The sequence below is a fragment of the Erythrolamprus reginae genome, chromosome 1 (assembly GCF_031021105.1).
Source record: "Erythrolamprus reginae isolate rEryReg1 chromosome 1, rEryReg1.hap1, whole genome shotgun sequence".
NCBI lineage: Eukaryota > Metazoa > Chordata > Lepidosauria > Squamata > Dipsadidae > Erythrolamprus > Erythrolamprus reginae.
The window spans coordinates 83,530,762-83,552,737 of NC_091950.1; the positions used below are offsets into that span (position 1 = coordinate 83,530,762).

A 21,976-nucleotide genomic window follows, 5' to 3' on the forward strand; every position below is an offset into this window, starting at 1 on the left:
TCCCTCTTTCTAGCCTGGTGCCTTAATCACCAGACTAAAATGCTTCTCTTTTAACCTTCCATCAGGGTTTCTGGCCCTCATTTAACATTTAGGTTTTTTCTTTTATTTCAGGGGGAAATGGATACATCAATGATTATCCCATGGGACGTTTTTTGCGTGATGCTAAATTGTATGAAATTGGGGCAGGAACAAGTGAGGTGCGCAGAATAATAATTGGTCGGTCATTTAATGCTGCATTTGTTTAATAAGACTGTTGTAAAGAAGAATTGAACTTCAAACCAGGATGCCTTTTCTTTCCAAATCTTCAACCATGCACCTGGATACAAGGATATCCACTCCATTTATCCTTTTTAAAATTATTATGCTGCTAAATTTAAGAACATGTAACTGTTACAATTACAGTGGAACAAAATAGGCACTTCAAGTAGAAGATGTGAATAGCTGCCATCAAGTCTTATGGTAGAAGATTGAGATTTCATCCAGTTTGAAACGTTGCCTATGTGAGAATCACCAAACTAAATTTTCCCACCTGACATGTCACTTTTATGACTGGAAATAGTGGCGTTCTAATGCATCCCATTGCAAAAATGCTATCAGAATGTATGGAGATCTTTGATTACCGGGTTTTGTGAAATTTTAGGTCTATTTGAATATTAAAGAGGCTATTATTAAAACATTGTTAAAATGTGAGGTATGTATTTCTGTGTATTCTGTCTCAGTGTTAACTGAAGTATATTAGCACCACATGAAGCTTGCAGTTATTGATAAGACTGCCATTTCATGTTTGATTTGTGTCAGAGTGTCACTATCTACTCCAGGAGCAATTAAAATACAGTGGTACCTCGTGAAATGAACCCCTCGTCATACGAACTTTCCGAGATACGAACCCAGGGTTCGGAAATTTTTTGCCTCTTCTTCCGAACTTTTTCTGTCTTACGAACCCGCCGCCCGAACGCCGAACCCAGAAGTTTGGCAAAAGTTAGGGTTCGGGTGGCCACCGAGAAGCCCCACCATCCGGCTGTCGCCTTTTGAAGCAGCCGGGGGGCTTCTCGGCGTTCTAAATGCCGAACCTGGAAGTTCGGCAAAAGTTCAGGTTCGGCGTTTGGGTTCAGGAGAATGCTGAGAAGCCCCGCCGCCTGGTGGTCAGCTTTCCAAAAGAGCCGCAGAGCTGTCAGCCGGTCAGGAGGCTCAAACGGAGGTGGGGAATCCCAATAGGGAATTCCATGGGCAGAGCTTTGACATCACGGAGATGTCCTTCCTGGCCGGCCAAAACATGGACTCCAGGAAGGACATCTTTGTGACATCAAAGCTCCGCCCATGGAATTCCCTATTGGGATTCCTCACCTCTGTTTGAGTCTCCCGACCGGCCGATAGCTCCGCAGCTCTTTTGCAAAGCTGACAGCCGGGCGGCAGTGCTTCTCAGCGTTCTCCTGAACCTGAACGCTGAACCCGAATTTTTGCCGAACTTCGGGGTTCGGTGTTCTGGAGAACGGCGAGAAGCCCCCTGGCTGTTTCAAAAGGTGACATCCGGGCGGTGGCGCCCAGCGGAGCGCCATTTTTGCAGGGGGGGGGGTTCTTGCATGAATTAATTGATTTTACATTGTTTCCTATGGGAAACATTGTTTCGTCTTACGAACCTTTCGCCTTACGAACCTCCTCCGGGAATCAATTAAGTTCGCAAGACGAGGTATTACTGTATTAGGCAACTGCTTCACTGGGAGATTGTTGATTCTCTTGAAAATTTCCCCTTGATTGATGCAGGATATATTGCAAGTAGGAAAAGGACCAAATGTTTTATGTTATGCCAGAGTTTTTGTGGGGCAGGCAAGAAAAATCTATAGTAAACATCAAGAAAGTCATGAACACAGCCAATCTGACCAGAGGGAAAATAACTGGTAATTCTTTTTACAAATTCAGGTGGTTTCTTTGACCTAAACTAGCAGCACAGAGTATACATTTTTTTAAAATACCCCTATCCAATTTTTCCTTCTTAACTTAAGTCATGAATCAGAAAGGATTGTTGCTTCTGAATTAACTTTTTTTATTGCAGTGCAATCCACATGATTGAATTAATTCTACGTTCTAGATATCAGTGCCTGACTTAAAAATGCATTTGAAAATCTCAATGAAAAAATTATATATTTTACAGACTGCATATAGGATTCCTGAAAATGTTAATATTTAAAAGGAAGTACATTACATTTGAAGATGAGAATTTCCAATACAGTTCTGTTAAGTTGCAGCACATATATAGTATATTCCAATTACGGTTTTTCCATATCACATATTAATTAGCCTGTGAATTTTGGTTTCATCTTTTTAAAGTATTAAATATGCAGCATGGAAGCAACTACTCAATATAGAAATGAAGTTTTAAAATGCAACTGTATAACTTTATCCTATGTGTTGAACTCAAAAAAATCAATTACTGTACAATATTTTTCCTTAAAGATCAGGAAGTGTTGTTATAATATAATTTTATCACTTCTATTGAACTACTATAATATAGCCAATCAAGCAAGGCATTATTAATAATTCAAATTAATCTGGAACTTGGTTCCAAAACTTGCCACGAAAAACATAATTATTAAAAAGCATTTAATCAATCTTACGAGATTTTTCATAGATCACTATAGAGTATATTGATCCTTTTTATACAAAGGGTTCTTTCTATTCTTTTAAGCTGATTTTGCTGTAATTAAACATGGGGAAATTGCTGGTTGATTAGTAGCTTTGTAAAATCACTAGTATTAATAAACAATTATAAAACAAAGTTGTTGCTTCTCTGTTTATGCATCAACTGTTAGTGTATCTGTTTCCTCTAGCAGAAAGTGGATAAAACTTTCTACATTCATTTAAATTATATAATCATAAATAAAAGCTTGAACCCTCCCTCATCCCGAGGAGGCAAAAGATGTACCTTTTTAGCTATAATAACTCTTCCTTCAACATTATCTTACAACGATTTAAGTTGTTGGAATATTGGTCAGATTTTGAAACCTTAAATTCCTGTGGAATCTCAATTTATCATCTGAAATTTCATCAGATCAAATTAATTATTGTTTCTATTGTTGTATTGCTTTACAAGGGATACATAGCATATTCTCTTTAATAATTTTTGTATTTTTTCTCCATAGTTTTCAAAAATAAATCAATGCATATACCTTAGAATATATCAATAATATACACAATTATACATTTCTATCAATCATTCTTAAATTCATGTCCTACTTTGCACCTTTTATTTCTGTTCATCAGTCTGTTATTCTTCATTTCTTTAACCTCCCCTCCCTTTCTTCCTCTCTTTCCTCTACCTTCTTACTCCTCCTCTCTCTCTTCCTACTTACTTACTTCCAGCCCTTCTGTTCTCCCTTCACCTTTCTATTTCCTTTTTCTCCTTCCTTGCCTTTCCTTGAGTGAATCTTATCCTAGGTTCAGACTGATATTTGTTCCCATACACTTTGAAACTATTGGAGTCTCTTCTAAATTTGTTATTTTTGATTATTTCTATACATACAATTCTTTATTTTAGGGATATGCTACTTATCTCATGCTACCTCCTCAAAATCTAATTTTGTCATCTGGGTCTATTATTATTATTATTATTATTATTATTATTATTATTTATTAGATTTGCATACCGCCCCTCTCCGCAGTCTACCACCATTCATTCTCCGTTTTCTTCTTTTATAATCATTCTGACTTAATTTCTATTTATATTCATTTTCTATCCAATCATAAAATTTCACCCAGACTTTATAACATTCTTTTTCTTCCTTGTCTTTAATTTTCATTGTCAGTCTATTCCTCTGCAGAGTCCAAAATTTTCTTAATCACTTCTCCAGAATATATTTTTGTTGCTTTCAATACATACCATATTCATACATTTAAGTCAAACCAGAGTGGGTTACTCCCAGTTCAGACTGGTTCTATAGAGCTGGAAGTGGGAATTTCCCCCTACATGCTTAACCAGGAGCGATTGCCAGCTTGCCATGCCCCCAAACTTGCGGTCTCATTTTATTTTTTGCTTCTGCGTATGCACAGCAGCTCTTTTTTGTTTCTGTGCATGCACAGAAGCTAGTTTTTTGGCACTACATGTGCGCCCATGTGGCACAGGAAGAAGCGAACCAGCAGCAAGTTAAGTTAGAATCCACCCCTGACTCAACCCCTTTTAATTTATTGTTTAGATCTTTGGTTTTTATTTTATGGATTTGAGGTTTGGCTTCTGATTTTCTTGTACATTATCCTGAAAGCTATTTGTTATAGAGCAACCAATTTTAGAATAAATGTATAAATAGACTGATTTTATCCGTGTTACATTTCACATAATATTCCATAATTTATTTATTTATTTATTTTATTTATTAGATTTGTATGCTGCCCTTCTCCGAAGACTTGGGGCGGCTAACAACAATAAAGAAAACAATGTAACAAATCTAATATTAAAAAGTAGTCTAAAAAACCCCAATTTAAGAAACCAATCATACAAACAAGCATACCTTGTATAAATTCTATAAGCCTAGGGGGAAGGGAAAAAATTTCAATTCCCCCATGCCTGATGACAGAGGTGGGTTTTAAGGAGCTTGCGAAAGGCAAGGAGGGTGGGGGCAACCCTGATATCTTGGGGGAGCTGGTTCCAGAGGGTCAGGGCCGCCACAGAGAAGGCTCTTCTCCTGGGTCCCGCCAAACAACATTGTTTAGTCGATGGGACCCGGAGAAGGCCAACTCTGTGGGACCTAACTGGTTGCTGGGATTCGTGCGGCAGAAGGCGGTCCCGGAGATATTCTGGTCCGATGCCATGAAGGGCTTTATAGGTCATAACCAACACTTTGAATTGTGACCGGAAATTGATCGGCAACTAATGCATAATAATTGCTGAGGCTATGCAATCATATGCATCAGTTCTGTTGGTCTATAAATGCATTTTCAGGTGCAAGTTGGGTTATTTGCTAGTTCACAGGCAAAGTTTGTAGCCTGTCATGTGAATGAATTCTTTAGTTGTAATTTAATATAGTGTTAAAGTCCTTAAACAAGATTATTCTGAATCAATTTTCCAGAGAAGAGCCTAATGCTGAGAAAGATTGGGGGCAAAAGAAGAAGCAGACAACAGAGAATGAGGTGGCTGGATGGAGTCACTAAAGCGGTTGGTGTGAGCTTAAATGAACTCCAGAGGATGGTAGAGGATGGCCTGGAGGAATGTGGTCCATGGGGTCATGATAGGTTGGACACAACTTTGCACGACTGTAACAACAACAAAAACATTTATCAACTTAAAAAATACACACCTACATATAAACCATAGTTTTGATTCTACCATAGACATGTGATAGAAAAGTCCTAAATCAAAAAGTGGATGGAACATTGTCTACCCATCATTTAATACCTTGTCCTACAAGAGCTTTAAATTGTCTGGCCTAAAGCATGTAATTATAGTTTCAAGAGTAGTAGGCTGATCCTAACCGTGTAAGGCAAGCTGTGCTGTTTTGCTGATGACAGCAACTATAGCTGTCCAAATGACAACCTTGTATGACTCCTGACATACCAAATATTTGGTTGGATGGACAATCCATTCTCCCTCAGTTATACAAATAAAAAACCCAACAACTAAGAACCATATTTAGACCAGCATTTTATTTTACTCATGGGAGACTTCTTTAAAGAATTATTTAGAATTTTAGACTATTTTCCCTATTAGGAAAACTGACCTACATAGAAACATAGAAGATTGACGGCAGAAAAAGACCTCATGGTCCATCTAGTCTGCCCTTATATTATTTCCTGTAGTTCATCTTAGGATGGATAGATGTTTTATCCCAGGCATGTTTAATTCAATTACTGTGGATTTACCAACCACTTCTGCTGAAAGTTTGTTCCAAGCATCTACTACCCTTTCAGTGAAATAATATTTTCTCATGTTGCTTCTGATCTTCCCCCCAACTAACCTCAGATTGTGTCCCCTTGTTCTTGTGTTCACTTTCCTATTAAAAACACTTCCCTCCTGAACCTTATTTAACCCTTTAACATATTTAAATGTTCCGATCATGTCCCCCCTTTTCCTTCTGTCTTCCAAACTATACAGATTGAGTTCATTTAAGTCTTTCCTGATACGTTTTATGCTTAAGACCTTCCAACATTTTTGTAGCTTGTCTTTGGACCCGTTCAATTTTATCAATATCTTTTTGTAGGTGAGGTCTCCAGAACTGAACACAGTATTCCAAATGTGGTCTCACCAGCGCTCTATACAGCAGGATCACAATCTCCCTCTTCCTGCTTGTTATACCTCTAGCTATGCAGCCAAGCATTCTACTCGCTTTCCCTACCGCCTGACCGCACTGTTCACCCATTTTGAGACTGTCAGAAATCACTACCCCTAAATCTTCTGAAGTTTTCAATAATGGAATGGAATCAAATGTGCTTTGTTTAATTAAGCATTTGTTTTTTACGGAATGTCTTCCGTTGTATGGGCCCATTTTTAAAAGACAACTGGCAGGCAAAGGCTGGGGTTCTCCTTACCCAATTTTTGCAAGAGCAGGCTTGTCCTTTAGAGCAGGGTGCTTGCCATGACCAGCTTGAGAATATCACTCAGTGTCTTTTCTGAGGAATCGCTGTGCAGAAAGTTTGGGAAGACGTGTCACTTCGGCGCAAAGGAATTAACAACTGTGAAGAGCAAACAAAAACATCTTTCACTCAGCAGCCCATTTTGTGGAGGTGGGAGGTGGTGCGAGGATTACTGTTAGCAGAGTTAGGATCTTTCCACTTGCACCTGCTGTTCTATGAAACATTATGAAAGCCCAGTTGTCAGACTGAATGAAAAAGCCTGACCGGTTCTCTCGATAAAAAAAAGCAGAAGTCACACATCCCCTGTCTGCATATGCAGGTTAGAAACATAGATGACTGACAGCAGAAAAAGACCTCATGGTCCATCTAGTCTGCCCTTATATTATTTCCTGCAGTTTATCTTAGGATGGATAGATGTTTTATCCCAGGCATGTTTAATTCAATTACTGTGGATTTACCAACCACTTCTGCTGGAAGTTTGTTCCAAGCATCTTTCAGTAAAATAATATTTTCTCATGTTGCTTCTGATCTTCCCCCCAACTAACCTCAGATTGTGCCCCCTTGTTCTTGTGTTCACTTTCCTGTTAAAAACACTTCCCTCCTGAACCTTATTTAACATCCCAGGTATGTTTAAATTAAGTTACTGTGGATTTATCAACCACATCTGCTGGAAGTTTGTTCCAAGAATATACTACTCTCAGTAAAATAATATTTTATCACCTTGCTTCTTTTCCCCAACTAACCTCAGATTGTGCCCCCTTGTTCTTGTGTTCACTTTCCTATTAAAAACACTTCCCTCCTGAACCTTATTTAACCCTTTAACATATTTAAATGTTTCGATCCTGTCCCCCCTTTCCCTTCTGTCCTCCAGACTATACAGATTGAGTTCATTCAGTCTTTCCTGATACGTTTTATGCTTAAGACCTTCCAACATTTTTGTAGCCCGTCTTTGGACCCGTTCAGATTTATCAATATCTTTTTGTAGGTGAGGTCTCCAGAACTGAACACAGTATTCCAGATTGTGCAGCAGAGGAAGGGCAGGGGGAGATAAGTTGGGTCAAGATGAGATGACCAGCTGAATAATACACACTATTGCAGTGGTTCCCAACATGGGGTCCACACCCCACAGGGTGGCAATTTGATTTTTAATGGGGCAACTGGAACCTTATTTAAACAAAATTAATGGCCTTTTAGGCTTCCTCCGTGTGAGTAGGAGTTCACTTTTTGAATAGTAAGAATTATGTGTCACATGGGGGATATCAGGATTTTAGAGATGCTTAGGTGGGGCATGGCCAAAAAAAGGTTGGGAACCATTGCACTACTGTATTATTAAGCGTCAGTCGTATGGATTACAGTTACATAGAAACATAGAAGTCTGACGGCAGAAAAAGACCTCATGGTCCATCTAGTCTGCCCTTATACTATTTTCTGTATTTTATCTTAGGATGGATATATGTTTATCCCAGGCATGTTTAAATTGAAACCTAGAGCTGCAGCAGATTCAGAGAACCAAACCTTTCCAGCAGGAGCATGTGTAAGCCATGCATCCTCTTCTCCCCCATCTCCATGCCTGTGATCTCTCTTACATACTCCCCATTTTTCAGACCATACTACTCTAGAAAGAAAAATGCAACAAGGAAAGGTCCCTTTTTGTCAGCAGGGGGAAAAAGAAAACAGCTGTGTTCTCAGTGGCTGCATAGCAAAACAGCAACTATTCTCTTTTCTCCAGTAAAGGCATTCTGTAAGGTCATTGGAAGGTCAAGAAGAGGTCTCACCGGCAATTGCTTGCAGCCTAAGAATTGTGCATTCTTGATATATCTTTTAAAGGAATAAGAATTTACAAAATCTTTCACATACACAATAATCCGAACGGATGATACACAAGTGCAGAATGAACAGCATCCCTCTTGCCATCTTTCTGGCAAAGATGGGTTTCAGCAGGTTCTGACCAGTTCTAGAGAACCGGTAGCGGAAATTTTGAATAGTTCGCAGAACCAGCAAATACCACCTCTGACTGGCCCCATCTATTCTCTGCCTCCCAAATCCCAGCTGATCAGGAGGAAATCTTCCCCTGGAGTGGGAAGGGAATGGAGATTTTACAGTATCCTTCCCCTGCCATGCCCACCAAGCCATGCCCACAGAAACAGGAGCAAAAAAAATTGAATCACACCATTGCTTTCTGGTATAACACTATCTTAAATAGTGCTGAATGTAAAATAATGCACTTGGGGAAAAGGAATCCTCAATCTGAGTATTGTATTGGCAGTTCTGTGTTAGCAAAAACTTCAGAAGAGAAGGATTTAGGGGTAGTGATTTCTGACAATCTCAAAACGGGTGAGCAGTGTGGTCGGGCGGTAGCAAAAGCAAGTAGGATGCTTGGCTGCATAGCTAGAGGTATAACAAGCAGGAAGAGGGAGATTGTGATCCCGCTATATAGAGCGCTGGTGAGACCACATTTGGAATACTGTGTTCAGTTCTGGAGACCTCACCTACAAAAAGATATTGACAAAATTGAACGGGTCCAAAGACGGGCTACAAGAATGGTGGAAGATCTTAAGCATAAAACATATCAGGAAAGACTTAATGAACTCAATCTGTATAGTCTGGAGGACAGAAGGAAAAGGGACATGATCGAAACATTTAAATATGTAAAAGGGTTAAATAAGGTTCAGGAGGGAAGTGTTTTTAATAGGAAAGTGAACACAAGAACAAGGGGACACAATCTGAAGTTAGTTGGGGGAAAGATCAAAAGCAACATGAGAAAATATTATTTTACTGAAAGAGTAGTAGATCCTTGGAACAAACTTCCAGCAGACGTGGTTGGTAAATCCACAGTAACTGAATTTAAACATGCCTGGGATAAACATCCATCCATCCTAAGATAAAATACAAAAAATAGTATAAGGGCAGACTAGATGGACCATGAGGTCTTTTTCTGCCGTCAGTCTTCTATGTTTCTATGTTTCTAAATACAGATCCTCTATCCACCCAGTTTCCATGCCCAATTGATTGTTCTGCTTGAAGCAGGAAATAGATGGCAATAGCATTTAGCAATAGCATTTAGACAGTGCTTTACAGTCCTCTCTAAGCGGTTTACAGAGAATAAGCATATTGCCCCCAACAATCTAGGTCCTCATATTACCGACCTTGGAAGGATGGAAGGCTGAGTCAACCTTGAGCCTACTGAAATTCAATCTGCCAAACTGCTGGTTGCTGGTGATCAGCAGAAGTAGCTTGCACTCTAACCACTGAACCACCGAGGCTCACTGAGATACATAAACATAAACTCCAACTTATTACCTAATAATTTATCTGTTATACACTACATGCCACCTTACTTTCAGGAACTCAAGGTGGCTTACATAGGGATCTCACATTTTATCTCTGCAACAATCCCATCAGGAGTTCAGGCTGAAAAAAAATGACTAGGCCCCAGAATCACCCATAGCTAAAAGTAGACTACCATAACATACTGTAGCCCTAGTTCAGCATCTTAACCACTCTTACATCTTGGTTCTCATTTCTTTTCTAAAAATAAAGTGTAATAAATGGAATTAAAACATGTGGCTACACACTACTCTACAGAGTTCATGAAAACAAGCATTTGACCCCTATTAATTTAACAATGTCTTTGATGTCTATTTAAAATTTATTATGATTATTGTCCACATATTTTTAAAAGTATATTTCTTTGAACTTTATTGTATCCTACCCAAAGTCACTTGGAATTAGGCTATACATTTTAAAAAATCATTCAAGCGAAATGCATTCATGAAAATACCTATTTCAAACTTTATTGCTAACAAAGTGCATTTCTGCTTTAAAAAATAAGTCTCATAAACTCAATTTTTACAAATTGCCAACTGCTTTCTGTTCTGTCTGGGTTTTCCCAGACCTCAACACCAACTGAAAAAACAGCCAGACACTCTGGTAAAAGCCAAAAGTATTTTATAGCTGGAAAAAATAAGCACAAAGGAAAACCTGTCTTCACAACAGACAGGCTATAATACGTTACAGCAGGGTCCTGATGTCCAGTCAATGCCACAAGCTTCTTGCTGGCACCCCCCCCCCCAAGGTTTCAATAGTCCAAGGCACAAACCAGGATTGTAAGCCACCAAAGTTCACAGACAGGTCTCACGAATCTCCAAGATAAAACTCCACAAGCCAGGAAGGGTGGGTCCGCCTTTTATCCTTTCCCAAGAGCACCACACCCAAACCCAGCTGTGACCTCTAATGCTGGAAATACTTAGCCAATTGAGTCCGTCTCTGATTAGCTCTCCTTTGTCGCATATCTATGATGTCTTGAGCATTTTCCCCTAAGGAATCCAGGCTGCTTGCTGGGGAGAGCTCCCCCTGGTGGGACTCTGGCTGTCCTTCTTCTTCAGCCTGGGATTCCTCTTCCTCGTCAGTCTGCACCTCCTGTTCCTCAGCCTCTCCCTCTGAGCTGGAAACCGACAGAAGGTCAGCCATTCCCGGAGGGGTCCCAGACTGAACCACAACACTTTCCATTAATACTCTTTAGGAAAAAAATTAATATATGCAGTAGGGTAATGCATTCCCTAGTACTAGGAGACACATTAAAAAGGGATCTAGATAAATTGAAATTAACCTTAGGTTACAAAAGGAGGTAGTACTGTGTTTGTCAAACCATTATTTAATGTACAAACACTACATACTAAAAGTCATTATATTGCTACATAAATGGCAGTGGCTGTCACCTATGAAGGATGGGCTGTTTAATTCAGCTTTTAGCAGGCTATTTATTATAATTAATGAGTTATTCATTTAGTAGTATTATACTGGGCTTCAATGGGATACTTTTAAATAGCCATTATCTCACAGACATTTCAGTTTTTCTAACTGTCAGGTATGTCTTGTACAAAAATAAGACTTACATACCTTCAGCAATGAACTATAAGCTTCCTAAAATGTGGTATCAAAAATCGGAGCAATGATAACAGCAAACATATACTCTCAGTTTGATGCCACAAACGCTAGTTATCAAAAAAAAAATCTTGAAATTTAGAATCAAGGTCATATGGAATACCAAAAGCCATATCTTATAAAAATCTACATTGGTTGTTTGCTGTTTTGTGTTGAAAGTAAATTTGTATTGTTGGGAATGCTTAGTTAACATGAAGTATAAATTCAAAAAATCGGGATGCTTTATTTAATTTTGTGGTATAAACTGCTCAGTTTGCTCTACAATCCTTCCCTGCAAGTACAGTGGTACCTCGTGATATGAACCCCTCATGATACGAACATCTCGAGATTCGAACCCAGGGTTCGGAAATTTTTTGCCTCTTGTTACAAGCTTTTTCCGGCTTACGAACCCACCGCAGATCGCAAAATGGCGCTCCGCTGGGTGCCGCTGCCCGGCTGTCACCTTTTAAAACAGCCAGCGGGCTTCTCGGCGTTCTCCTGAACCCGAACTTTCTGAAGTTCGGCAAGGGTTCGGGTTCGGGAGGCCGCCGAGAAGCGCCCGACTGTTTCAGAAGGTTACAGCCGGGCGGCGACACCCGGCAGAGCGCTGTTTTTGCGATCAGCAGCGGCGTTTTCGGCCGATCTGGAGGGTGAAACGGAGGTGGGGAATCCCAATAGGGAATTCCATGGGCGGAGCTTTGACGTCACGAAGACGTCCTTCCTGGTCGGCCGAAACGTGGCCTTACTTTTCACCTTACGAACCTCATCCCGGAACCAATTAAGTTCGTAAGATGAGATATTACTGTACTCAATGGATCTGAAAATATTTTTAAGGTTTACTAGCATATCTCAAAATTGTTACTTTAGTCAGGATAAGCTTTTCTATACAGCAGGAGCTTAATGAACATCTCCATATTCAGTATGAATTATTACTGAAGAGTATAGCATCTTAAGTTACAAGAAATCAATATCCAGCGAAATCAAATAATTTGCCCCCAGTGCTAGAAAACCTGCAAGCTAAGCACTACAACTGAGTGTATCCCCCCCCCCCCCCCGTGCCCTGAAGCTAAGCTTCAAGATAATCATCTGAATCAGTAGGGTTTTCTCAATGAATTAAATTGTTTGCGTGTTATGTGTATGATGTATTCTAGATCAACATGCCTCTTCTTGAAAACTCTGTCGTCCATAAAACTTTCTTCCATATGCAGTATTATCCCGTTTCAATATTTTTGTTCATTTTAAAGTATGGATTTTTAAAAATATTTTTGCCATTTAATAACCATAGCCTCATTTCTTAATATTTAGCAGAGCTTCAATCCCCCAAGTAATATCTGTTCAGTAATACTCCATTGTGAGCTTGCTCTCACAGTTCTTCATTCATTCATTCATTCATTCATTCATTCATTCATTCATTCATTCATTCCTTCGTTCGTTCATTCTAAACCATTAAAATTCATCACACTCCTTCTGCTTCTCAGATTAATCTACTGGCATACTTTTGCAAACTCCAGAATTCCCCACCCCCCCATAAAGTATGCCAATAATTTCCTTTGATTTCACAGGAGCCAACTTTATTTACATGACTGTCTTACGGTTACAAATTAAAGGAAATGTTTGAAACATATTTCATCTCTAGGCTTAGAGGTTTCTTAATCAGTAATTAAAGTTGGATTCTGTTCCTACCCTAATAGCCAAATTATCAAACACTACTTTGAACAAAGTTTGAGACATTGATGTCTAATGAAGACCATATTGCAAGTATGAATATACATAATTGTTAGTAGAACTTTTTTCCCTGGATATATAAATAAATACAGTAAGACATTAGTCTTAAAACCTCTGCGTTGCTCAGTTGACCTTTTGATTATAGCAGGGTTACACCCTGGCTTGTTGCTAGCATAAACACAGAATGAGTTATGAAGACTTAGATGAGGGTTTGGCTTTCACAAATTAAAAGTTGCCTGGCCAGCTAGGCCAGAAATAATTATCTCCTTAGTAGCCAGCTGCTCTTTAATAATTCTTCAGATGCAAAAGCATCTTGATTGCAATGACTTGTATCTTGGTATCCCACTGGAAAGACACTGCAAGAGTGTCTGGTCAGATCATTTCCTACTGCGGCTTAACTTCCTGGCTCCAATCCTTCCCCGCAGGGAGGCGGAACCAATTAGGAGGTTCCGCCCCAGACGCCTGATGGATCCAGAAGGCTTCCAGATGGCGCTTGGGGTTATTCCAGATACACTTGTCCACAGTTCGGCAGAGTCTCTTGCTGAGGCCTGGAACAAGGCTGCAGGGGAGGCTCTTGACCGGATTGCGCCGTTGCGACCTCTCCGCGGCACTAGACCCCGTAGAGCTCCATGGTTCAACGAGGAGCTCCGGGTGTTGAAGCGCCAGAAGAGACGTCTGGAGAAGCGATGGAGGAAGAGTAAGTCCGAATCCGATCGAACACTTGTAAGAGCTCATATTAAGACTTACAAAGTGGCGCTCAAGGCGGCAAGATGCGCGTATCATGCCGCCTTGATTGCATCAGCGGAATCCCGCCCGGCCGCTCTGTTTAGGGTAACCCGCTCCCTTCTTAATCAGAGGGGAGTTGGGGAGCCCTTGCAGAGTAGTGCCGAGGATTTTAACACGTTTTTCGCTGATAAAATCGCTCGGATCCGGGCCGACCTCGACTCCAATTGTGAAACAGAGTCGACTGACAATGAGTCAGTCGAGGTGACTGGGGCTAAACGTCTTTGTCCATCTGTCTGGGGGGAGTTTGACTTGGTGACACCTGATGAAGTGGACAAGGCCATTGGAGCTGTGAGTTCCGCCACCTGTTTACTGGATCCGTGTCCCTCTTGGCTGGTTTCGGCCAGTCGAGGGGTGACACGGAGCTGGGTCCAGGAGATTGTCAACGCCTCCTTGGGGAGGGGGTCCTTTCCGCCACTTTATAAGGAGGCGGTTGTGCGCCCCCTCCTCAAGAAGCCTTCCCTGGACCCAGCCGTGCTTAATAACTACCGTCCAGTCTCCAACCTTCCCTTCATGGGGAAGGTTGTCGAGAAGGTGGTGGCACTTCAACTCCAGCGGTCCTTGGATGAAGCCGATTATCTAGGTCCTCAGCAGTCTGGATTCAGGCCCGGCTACAGCACGGAAACTGCTTTGGTCGCGTTGATGGATGATCTCTGGCGGGCCCGGGACAGGGGCTTGTCCTCTGTCCTGGTGCTCCTTGACCTCTCAGCGGCTTTCGATACCATCGACCATGGTATCCTTCTGCGCCGGCTGGAGGGGTTGGGAGTGGGAGGCACTGTTCTTCAGTGGTTCTCCTCCTACCTCTCCGGTCGGTCGCAGTCGGTGTTAGTGGGGGGTCAGAGGTCGACCCCGAGGTTTCTCCCTTGTGGGGTGCCTCAGGGGTCGGTCCTCTCCCCCCTGCTATTTAATATCTACATGAAACCGCTGGGTGAGATCATCCAAGGGCATGGGGTGAGGTATCATCAATATGCCGATGATACCCAGTTGTACATCTCCACCCCATGTCCAGTCAACGAAGCAGTGGAAGTGATGTGCCGGTGCCTGGAGGCTGTTGGGGCCTGGATGGGTGTCAACAAACTCAAACTCAACCCAGACAAGACGGAGTGGCTGTGGGTCTTGCCTCCCAAGGACAATTCTATCTGTCCGTCCATTACCCTGGGGGGGGAATTATTGACCCCCTCAGAGAGGGTCCGCAACTTGGGCGTCCTCCTCGATCCACAGCTCACATTAGAAAAACACCTTTCAGCTGTGGCGAGGGGGGCGTTTGCCCAGGTTCGCCTGGTGCGCCAGTTGCGGCCCTATTTGGACCGGGAGTCATTGCTCACAGTCACTCATGCCCTCATCACCTCGAGGCTCGACTACTGTAACGCTCTCTACATGGGGCTACCTTTGAAAAGTGTTCGGAAACTTCAGACCGTGCAGAATGCAGCTGCGAGAGCAATTATGGGCTTCTCCAAGTATGCCCATATCACTCCAACACTCCGCAGTCTGCATTGGCTGCCGATCAGTTTCCGGTCACAATTCAAAGTGTTGGTTATGACCTATAAAGCCCTTCATGGCACCGGACCAGAATATCTTCGGGACCGCCTCCTGCCGCACGAATCCCAGCGACCGGTTAGGTCCCACAGAGTTGGCCTTCTCCGGGTCCCGTCGACTAAACAATGTCGTCTGGCGGGACCCAGGGGAAGAGCCTTCTCTGTGGGGGCCCCGACCCTCTGGAACCAGCTCCCCCCTGAGATTAGGATTGCCCCCACCCTCCCTGCCTTTCGTAAACTCCTTAAGACCCACCTTTGCCGTCAGGCATGGGGGAACTAAAACACCTCCCCCTTGCCCATGTTGTTTTGTTGATTGATTGACTGTGTGCCTGTTTTTTATATATACTGTTTTGTTTTTGTTTTTTTTATGAGATTATTAATTTCAATTGGAATCTGGATGGGTGGGCATTGGATTTGGTATTGTGTACTGTACTGTTTTTTTATTATTGTTGTGAGCCGCCCCGAGTTTGCGGAGAGGGGCGGCATATAAATCCAATAAACCTAAACCTAAACCTAAGAGAAAGATCTGATGATAATGAGGATCCTTTTTATCTATTTCCCCTCTTTAAGTCAGGCTTCTCGAGCATTATGTCCAATATGCTGACTGAAAATCCCGAGTTACAGTATTTCTATATATCTGGAAAGCTTATGGATAGGAAAGCTTGAAGCAAGTGAGTTGCAGGGAGATACTGAATGATCTTGTTCCTTATTACCCCCTAATTTGATGGATCCTTTTTGATATCTTGTAGCTTATTGTGCAATATTGCTGCTTTGTAAATAATTTTAAAAGCTAAAAGGAACATTTGTATATTTTAAGGGGAAAGAGACTTGAAGGAAATATGTTATTTACCTTAATGGAATGGCCCACATTTTGACCTAGGTTTTCCCCTCCCCCCTTTTAGATTTAGATCCTGCTTTTTTCTCCAAATGCCGAAGACGGCATTCGTAGCATTCCTTCCTCCAGAACTTCTCCCCTTGGAGAACATTGCCAAAAAGGCAGTAAGAGTTGTTAACATAATCTTGCATAGCTTCTTCTCTGACAATATTAAACTGCTAACCAGAGCATACAAAACATTTTCCAGACCAATCCTCGAATAAAGCTCACCCATCACACTGCATATCGGACAATTGAGAGTCCAGAAATATTTCACAAGAACAGTCCTCCTCTCCTCTGCTCGCAACAGAATACACCTTATTCCGCCAGAATTGAAATGCTGGGCTTAGAAAACCTAGAGCTATGTCGCCTTTGATCTGATCTAAATGTAATTCATAAAATCATCTACCACAATGTCCTACTGGTCAATGAATACTTCAGCTTCAACCGCAACAACACATGTGCACAAAATAGATTCAAACTCAATGTAAACCACACAAAACTCAACCGCAGAAAATACGACTTCAGCAACAGAGTTCAATGCCTGGAATGCATTACCTGACTCTGTGATTTCCTCCCCAAACCCCAAAAACTTTATCCTTAGACTAGTGGTTACCAACATGGGGCCCATGCCCCAAAGGGGAACAATTTGATTTTTAAAGGGAACAATTGGAACATTGTTTAAACCAAGTTAATGGCATTTTAGGCTTCCTCCATAGAAGTTCACTTTTTGAATAGTAAGAATTATATGTCACCAGGATGGGGTGAAGATCAGGATTTTACAGATGCTTAGGTGGAGCATGGCCAAAAAAAAAGGTTGGGAACCACTGCCTTAGACCAGTGATTTTCAACCTTTTTTGAGCCGCGGCACATTTTTTACATTTACAAAATCCTGGGGCACACCACCAACCAAAATGACACAAAATGACACTCTAAGACAATACATATTATACATATTATCTCCCCCTTGTGTGTGTGTGTGTATACACACTCTTGAACCATTTCCAAAAACAGGTGAGGGCTGTGTTTTTTCCTCTCTTATTCCTTCCAAAAACAGGTGAGGGCTGGGAGTTTTCCTCTTATTCTTTGGGTGCTTTTTATCATATGCTTTAAATCAAGAGTCACTTCTCTCTTTTGTTTCTCTCTCTTTCCTTTCATTCTCCGCCTCAGTCATTTTCTCATTTATTTATTTTCTCTCATTTCTCTCTCCCTTCCTCTCCTCTCTCTTTCTTACTTTCTCTCTCTCACTCACTCACTCTTTCTCTCTTGCTTTCTCTCTCTCTCTTTCTCTCACACCCTCTCTTTTTTTCTCTCTTTCTCTCTCTCTCTCTCTTGCTTTCTTTCTCTTTCTCTCTCCCCTCTCGCGGCACACCTAACCATGTTCCGCGGCACACTAGTGTGCCACGGCACACTGGTTGAAAAACACTGCCTTAGACCATCTACAGTCGACCCCACCCCATTCCTAAGACATCTGTAAGGGGCGTGCATAAGCAAACCATCGTGCCTACCACCCCTGTCCAAATTTACCTATACTAAAGGGGTAGGCAAAATTAGCTCTTCTATGACCTGTGGACTTCAATTCCCAGAATTCCTGAGCTAGCATGATTGGCTCAGGAATTCTGGGAGTTGAAGTCCACAAGTCATAGAAGAGCCAACTTTGCCTATCTTTCACCTGACCTATATCTACTTTGCTTTTCTCTATGTTTATACCATACCTATTATCTTGTACACGTTTTGGCAAATAAATAAAAATAAATTTGTTATTTATATTTAAATGTAAAAAAATATTTAAAAAAAATAAATTTGTTTTTTTAAATAAAAAACAAACAGCGATGAACAAACAGCAGAGGGAAAGGAGTTCATCATCGAGGCTCCACTTCTCAGCCCCACAGCGAGCGCAATGAAGAGGCGGCCTCCAGCCGAGCCGCGTCGGGAGGGCCTTTTCCCCTGCAGGCCAATCCGCCCCTCCTGCTGGGCGGCCACCGCTGGGAGCCCTTTGAGGAGCGGCCGCCGCTCGCGCGCTTTCCCAGCGCTCGCGTTCTAATCCCTCCTCTGTTCCTTCCCAGCGCCCCGGTTTTATAATCTGCGGTGGCGGCAGCAGAAGCCTGGAGGGCACCGCTGAAGTCATGCCGCCCCCTGGAGATTGCCCGGGGGCGGGAGTGTGTGTGTGTGTGTGAGGAGAATCGGCGGCCTCATTTCGGCCTTGTGAGGAAGAAAACACGCATACACACAAACACGCGCAAAAAGCCGGACGCTTTTTGGCATCCCGGCGACGGAAGGAGAAACAGGCAGGCTGTTCCCGTTTCGCCCTGAGGCCAGCAAGCAACGGGTATTGCGAAGCCTGGGGACGGCTCACAGCGGATTTCAAAGAATCCTACGGTTCAAATTGGTTGAGGCGGGATGTGCGACAACACTCCGCCCCTAACAAACGAACGGAGGTTGTGTTTTGGGGGGTCACTTGCCTCGCATGCGAATTTTATTTTATTTTATTTTAGTGTTTTGTCACGTGGTATACAAAGATATAATATTTATAGACATGATACTAGTAAAAGAGAAACATTAGGACAGGGGACGGAAGGCACTCTGGTGCACTTATGCACACCCCTTATTGACCTCTTAGGAATCGGGAGAGGTCAACAGTGGATAGTCTAAGGGTAAAGTTTGGAGGGTTAGGTGATGATACTACTGAGTCTGGTAGTGAGTTCCATGCATCAACTACCTTACTAAAATCGTATTTCCTGCAGTTGAGTTTAGAGCGGTTTATTTTAAGTTTGTATCTGTTGTGTGCACATGATTTTAGTGTGTTGTTGTGGTTGAAGCTGAAGTAGTCGACAGGAAGAACATTGTAGCAGATGATTTTATGTGCTATGCTTAGGTCATGTTTAAGACAATGTAGTTCTAAGCTTTCTAAACATAGGATTGTAAGTCTAGTAGCATAGGGTATTCTGTTATGAGTGGAGGAGTAGAGGGCTCGTCTAGTAAAAAAAATCCTCCACGGTTTGTGCAAGAATCCAATTAGTCCCTGTCGTCCTTGCATAAGAATCTGACCATGAGTGTTGTGACGTGGGCACCCACAGTCAGCAGCGATGCATTTGATCCCAGCGTTCAAACAGATTGGCTGCATCAATCGATTTAAAACACTTTGTAGCCGACTCTTGAGTTTGTCCCCATTGCTAAAGAAGCAATTTTAAATGTTTATTGATTCATAAAAGGACGTTGAAAGGTAAGGCTTTTAAAAGAAAAAAAAAGTACTGTTTTTTTCCCTTCCCCTTACTTTGAAAGTAACATTCGCGACACTATCATCAATAACATATGTAGACTTTCCTCATTTGCAATTTACACCATGCTGGCACTTGCAATTTTCCCATTAAACTCACAGCGCTTACACACAATGCTATGAAATTAAGGAGGAATGTGGGTCTAAGCAAGTGAGTTCTGAAAATATTCACCCCACTACCATATAGAACAATAAGGGGCAACAAAACTAAGGAGTCAAAACTTTACTTGATGAAAGAATAATATTCATCCGTACAGTACATCATGAGATAGGCCACAAGACCCGAGTGAGGACAGACTCTTAATATGGCTTCAGAAATAATTTTATCCATTTGTTATTTCCAAAAATGTTTGGGTGAAATTTCAATTTCAATCTAAAGACGGCCAGCTTGGTGTAGCAGATATGTTACCAGAATGGAAACTCAGAGACTGAGTTCTAACTTGCCTTAGACACAAAACCAGCAGGGTGATCTTAGGTTGCTCATTTTATCTCAGCCCTAGGAAGGAGGCAATGGCAAATCATTTCTGAAAAACCTTGTCAAGAAAACTGCAGGAACTAGTCCAGATAGTTGCCAGCAGCCAATGCTAACTTGAAGGACAGTACTTCTATTTAAACAGCTTGGAACAAAATAATTAATATTGTACAGCAGGGGTGTCAAATGCAAAGCCTGTGGGCTGAATCCAGCCCACAGAGTGCCTAGATCTGGCCCACAGGGCTGCCTTAGAAACTGAAGGACCAGTCCGCAGTGCCTCTGCCAGCGAAAATGGAGCTCAGGAGAGCTGTGTGCAGCCCTCCGCAGCTCTTTTTTCACAGGCAAAGGGTTGCAGGAGGCCATTGCAATGGAAAATGGAGCCCATTTTTACTGGCAGTGCATTCCGGCCAGCACAGGAACCGACAACATGAGTGACAAGTGATGTTGAGCTGGCCACCCCCCAAGCCCACCCACCCCATCCCCGGTCAAACAACTCTGACGCAGCCCTCAAAACAAGTTTGACAGCTATGTTGTAGAGTATATTTTTAGACTGTGGGTTTTGTATTTTGCAAGTTTTTGTATCCTGTATTCTGTAGTGGTATTTAAACAGCTAAAATAGTATTTAAATGTCTGTTATTTGCTTGTGCAGTGCACTCTAAAAGAAAAAACCAACCTAGGCTTGCGTTGAAGATGAAAGTAAAATCACTGGATTCATGGTGGAACTTCATCAAGCTGCTATCTATATATCCTTATAATAAAATATAATTTTTACTAATATTTCAAATAAATAACCTTTTAGAGACAGAAGTTGAGAATACATTGTTTCCCAAATCAGCCATAATTTGAGATTATGTGAGTATATACAGTGGTGATACTGATCTATAGAAATGTTTTAAGTGACTGGGTTATTTGTACTATAGACGTTCTGCCAGATGAAAGTCTATGTAGACTCATAATTGCAATTGGGAGGGGTATTAATTATAGGTTACAATACTTCAGATCTTCCATTCTAGTTGTTATTTGGGGTTAAATGTATGATTTAACCGTATATTTGCATTTCTCCATCCCTCTCATCTTTCTCATCTTTCTCCTGCCTTCCATTCCGAACTGTATCTTTGCATTTCCCTACAGACCCCCAGTGCTCGTAGCTTTCTCCTGCCTTCCATGCCATCCCAGATCTTTGTAATTCTTCCTCCCAGCGCGTCCTAGTTTTCTCCTCCATTCCTGTCACAGACTCCTGGGGAGGGTGGAACCTGCGGAGATTGTAGAAGGCCAGTTCCCATGCATGCAGGGCAGAGACCCGAAAACCAGCTGGCCGGTGGGAGGTGCACGCATGCGTGTTGGATCTAGGCTGGGGCAATGGCTGGCGTGCCCGCAGAGAGGGTTCTGCGTGCCATCTGTGGCACACGTGTCATAGGTTCGCCATCATGGATCTAGAACAGTGATGGTGAACCTATGGCACGGGTGCCACAGGTGGCACGGAGAGCCATATCTTCTGGCACGCGAGGCGTTGCCCTAATTCAGCTCTAACGTGCATGTGATTTTTGGCCAGCTGATTTTTGGCTCACAGAGGCTCTGGGAGGGCATTTTTTGCTTCTGGAGCGCCTCCAGGGGGGTGGGAGAGAGCATTTTTACCCGCCCCTGGCTCCAGAGAAGCCTCCAGGGGGGTGGGAGAGAGCATTTTTACCCTCCCCTGGCTCCAGAGAAGCCTCCAGGGGGGTGGGAGAGAGCATTTTTACCCTCCCCTGGCTCCAGAGAAGCCTTTGGAGCCTGGGGAGGACGAAACATGAGCCTACTGGGCCCACCAGAAGTTGGGAAATAGGCCGTTT

At 42.2% G+C, this 21,976-nt stretch overlaps 1 protein-coding gene across 2 annotated transcripts in view; it reads left to right on the forward strand.

The window, feature by feature from the left end:
- The window catches only part of IVD (isovaleryl-CoA dehydrogenase), a 33,019-nt gene extending 32,329 nt beyond the window's left edge, over window positions 1–690 (forward strand). For both annotated transcript variants that reach the window (XM_070756724.1, XM_070756730.1), the window contains exon 12: window positions 112–690. In XM_070756724.1, the coding sequence (XP_070612825.1) occupies window positions 112–245 (134 nt within the window). In that variant the 3' untranslated portion in view covers window positions 246–690. The remainder of the gene's footprint in view (window positions 1–111) is intronic.
- Window positions 691–21,976: the final 21,286 nt, after the last annotated feature.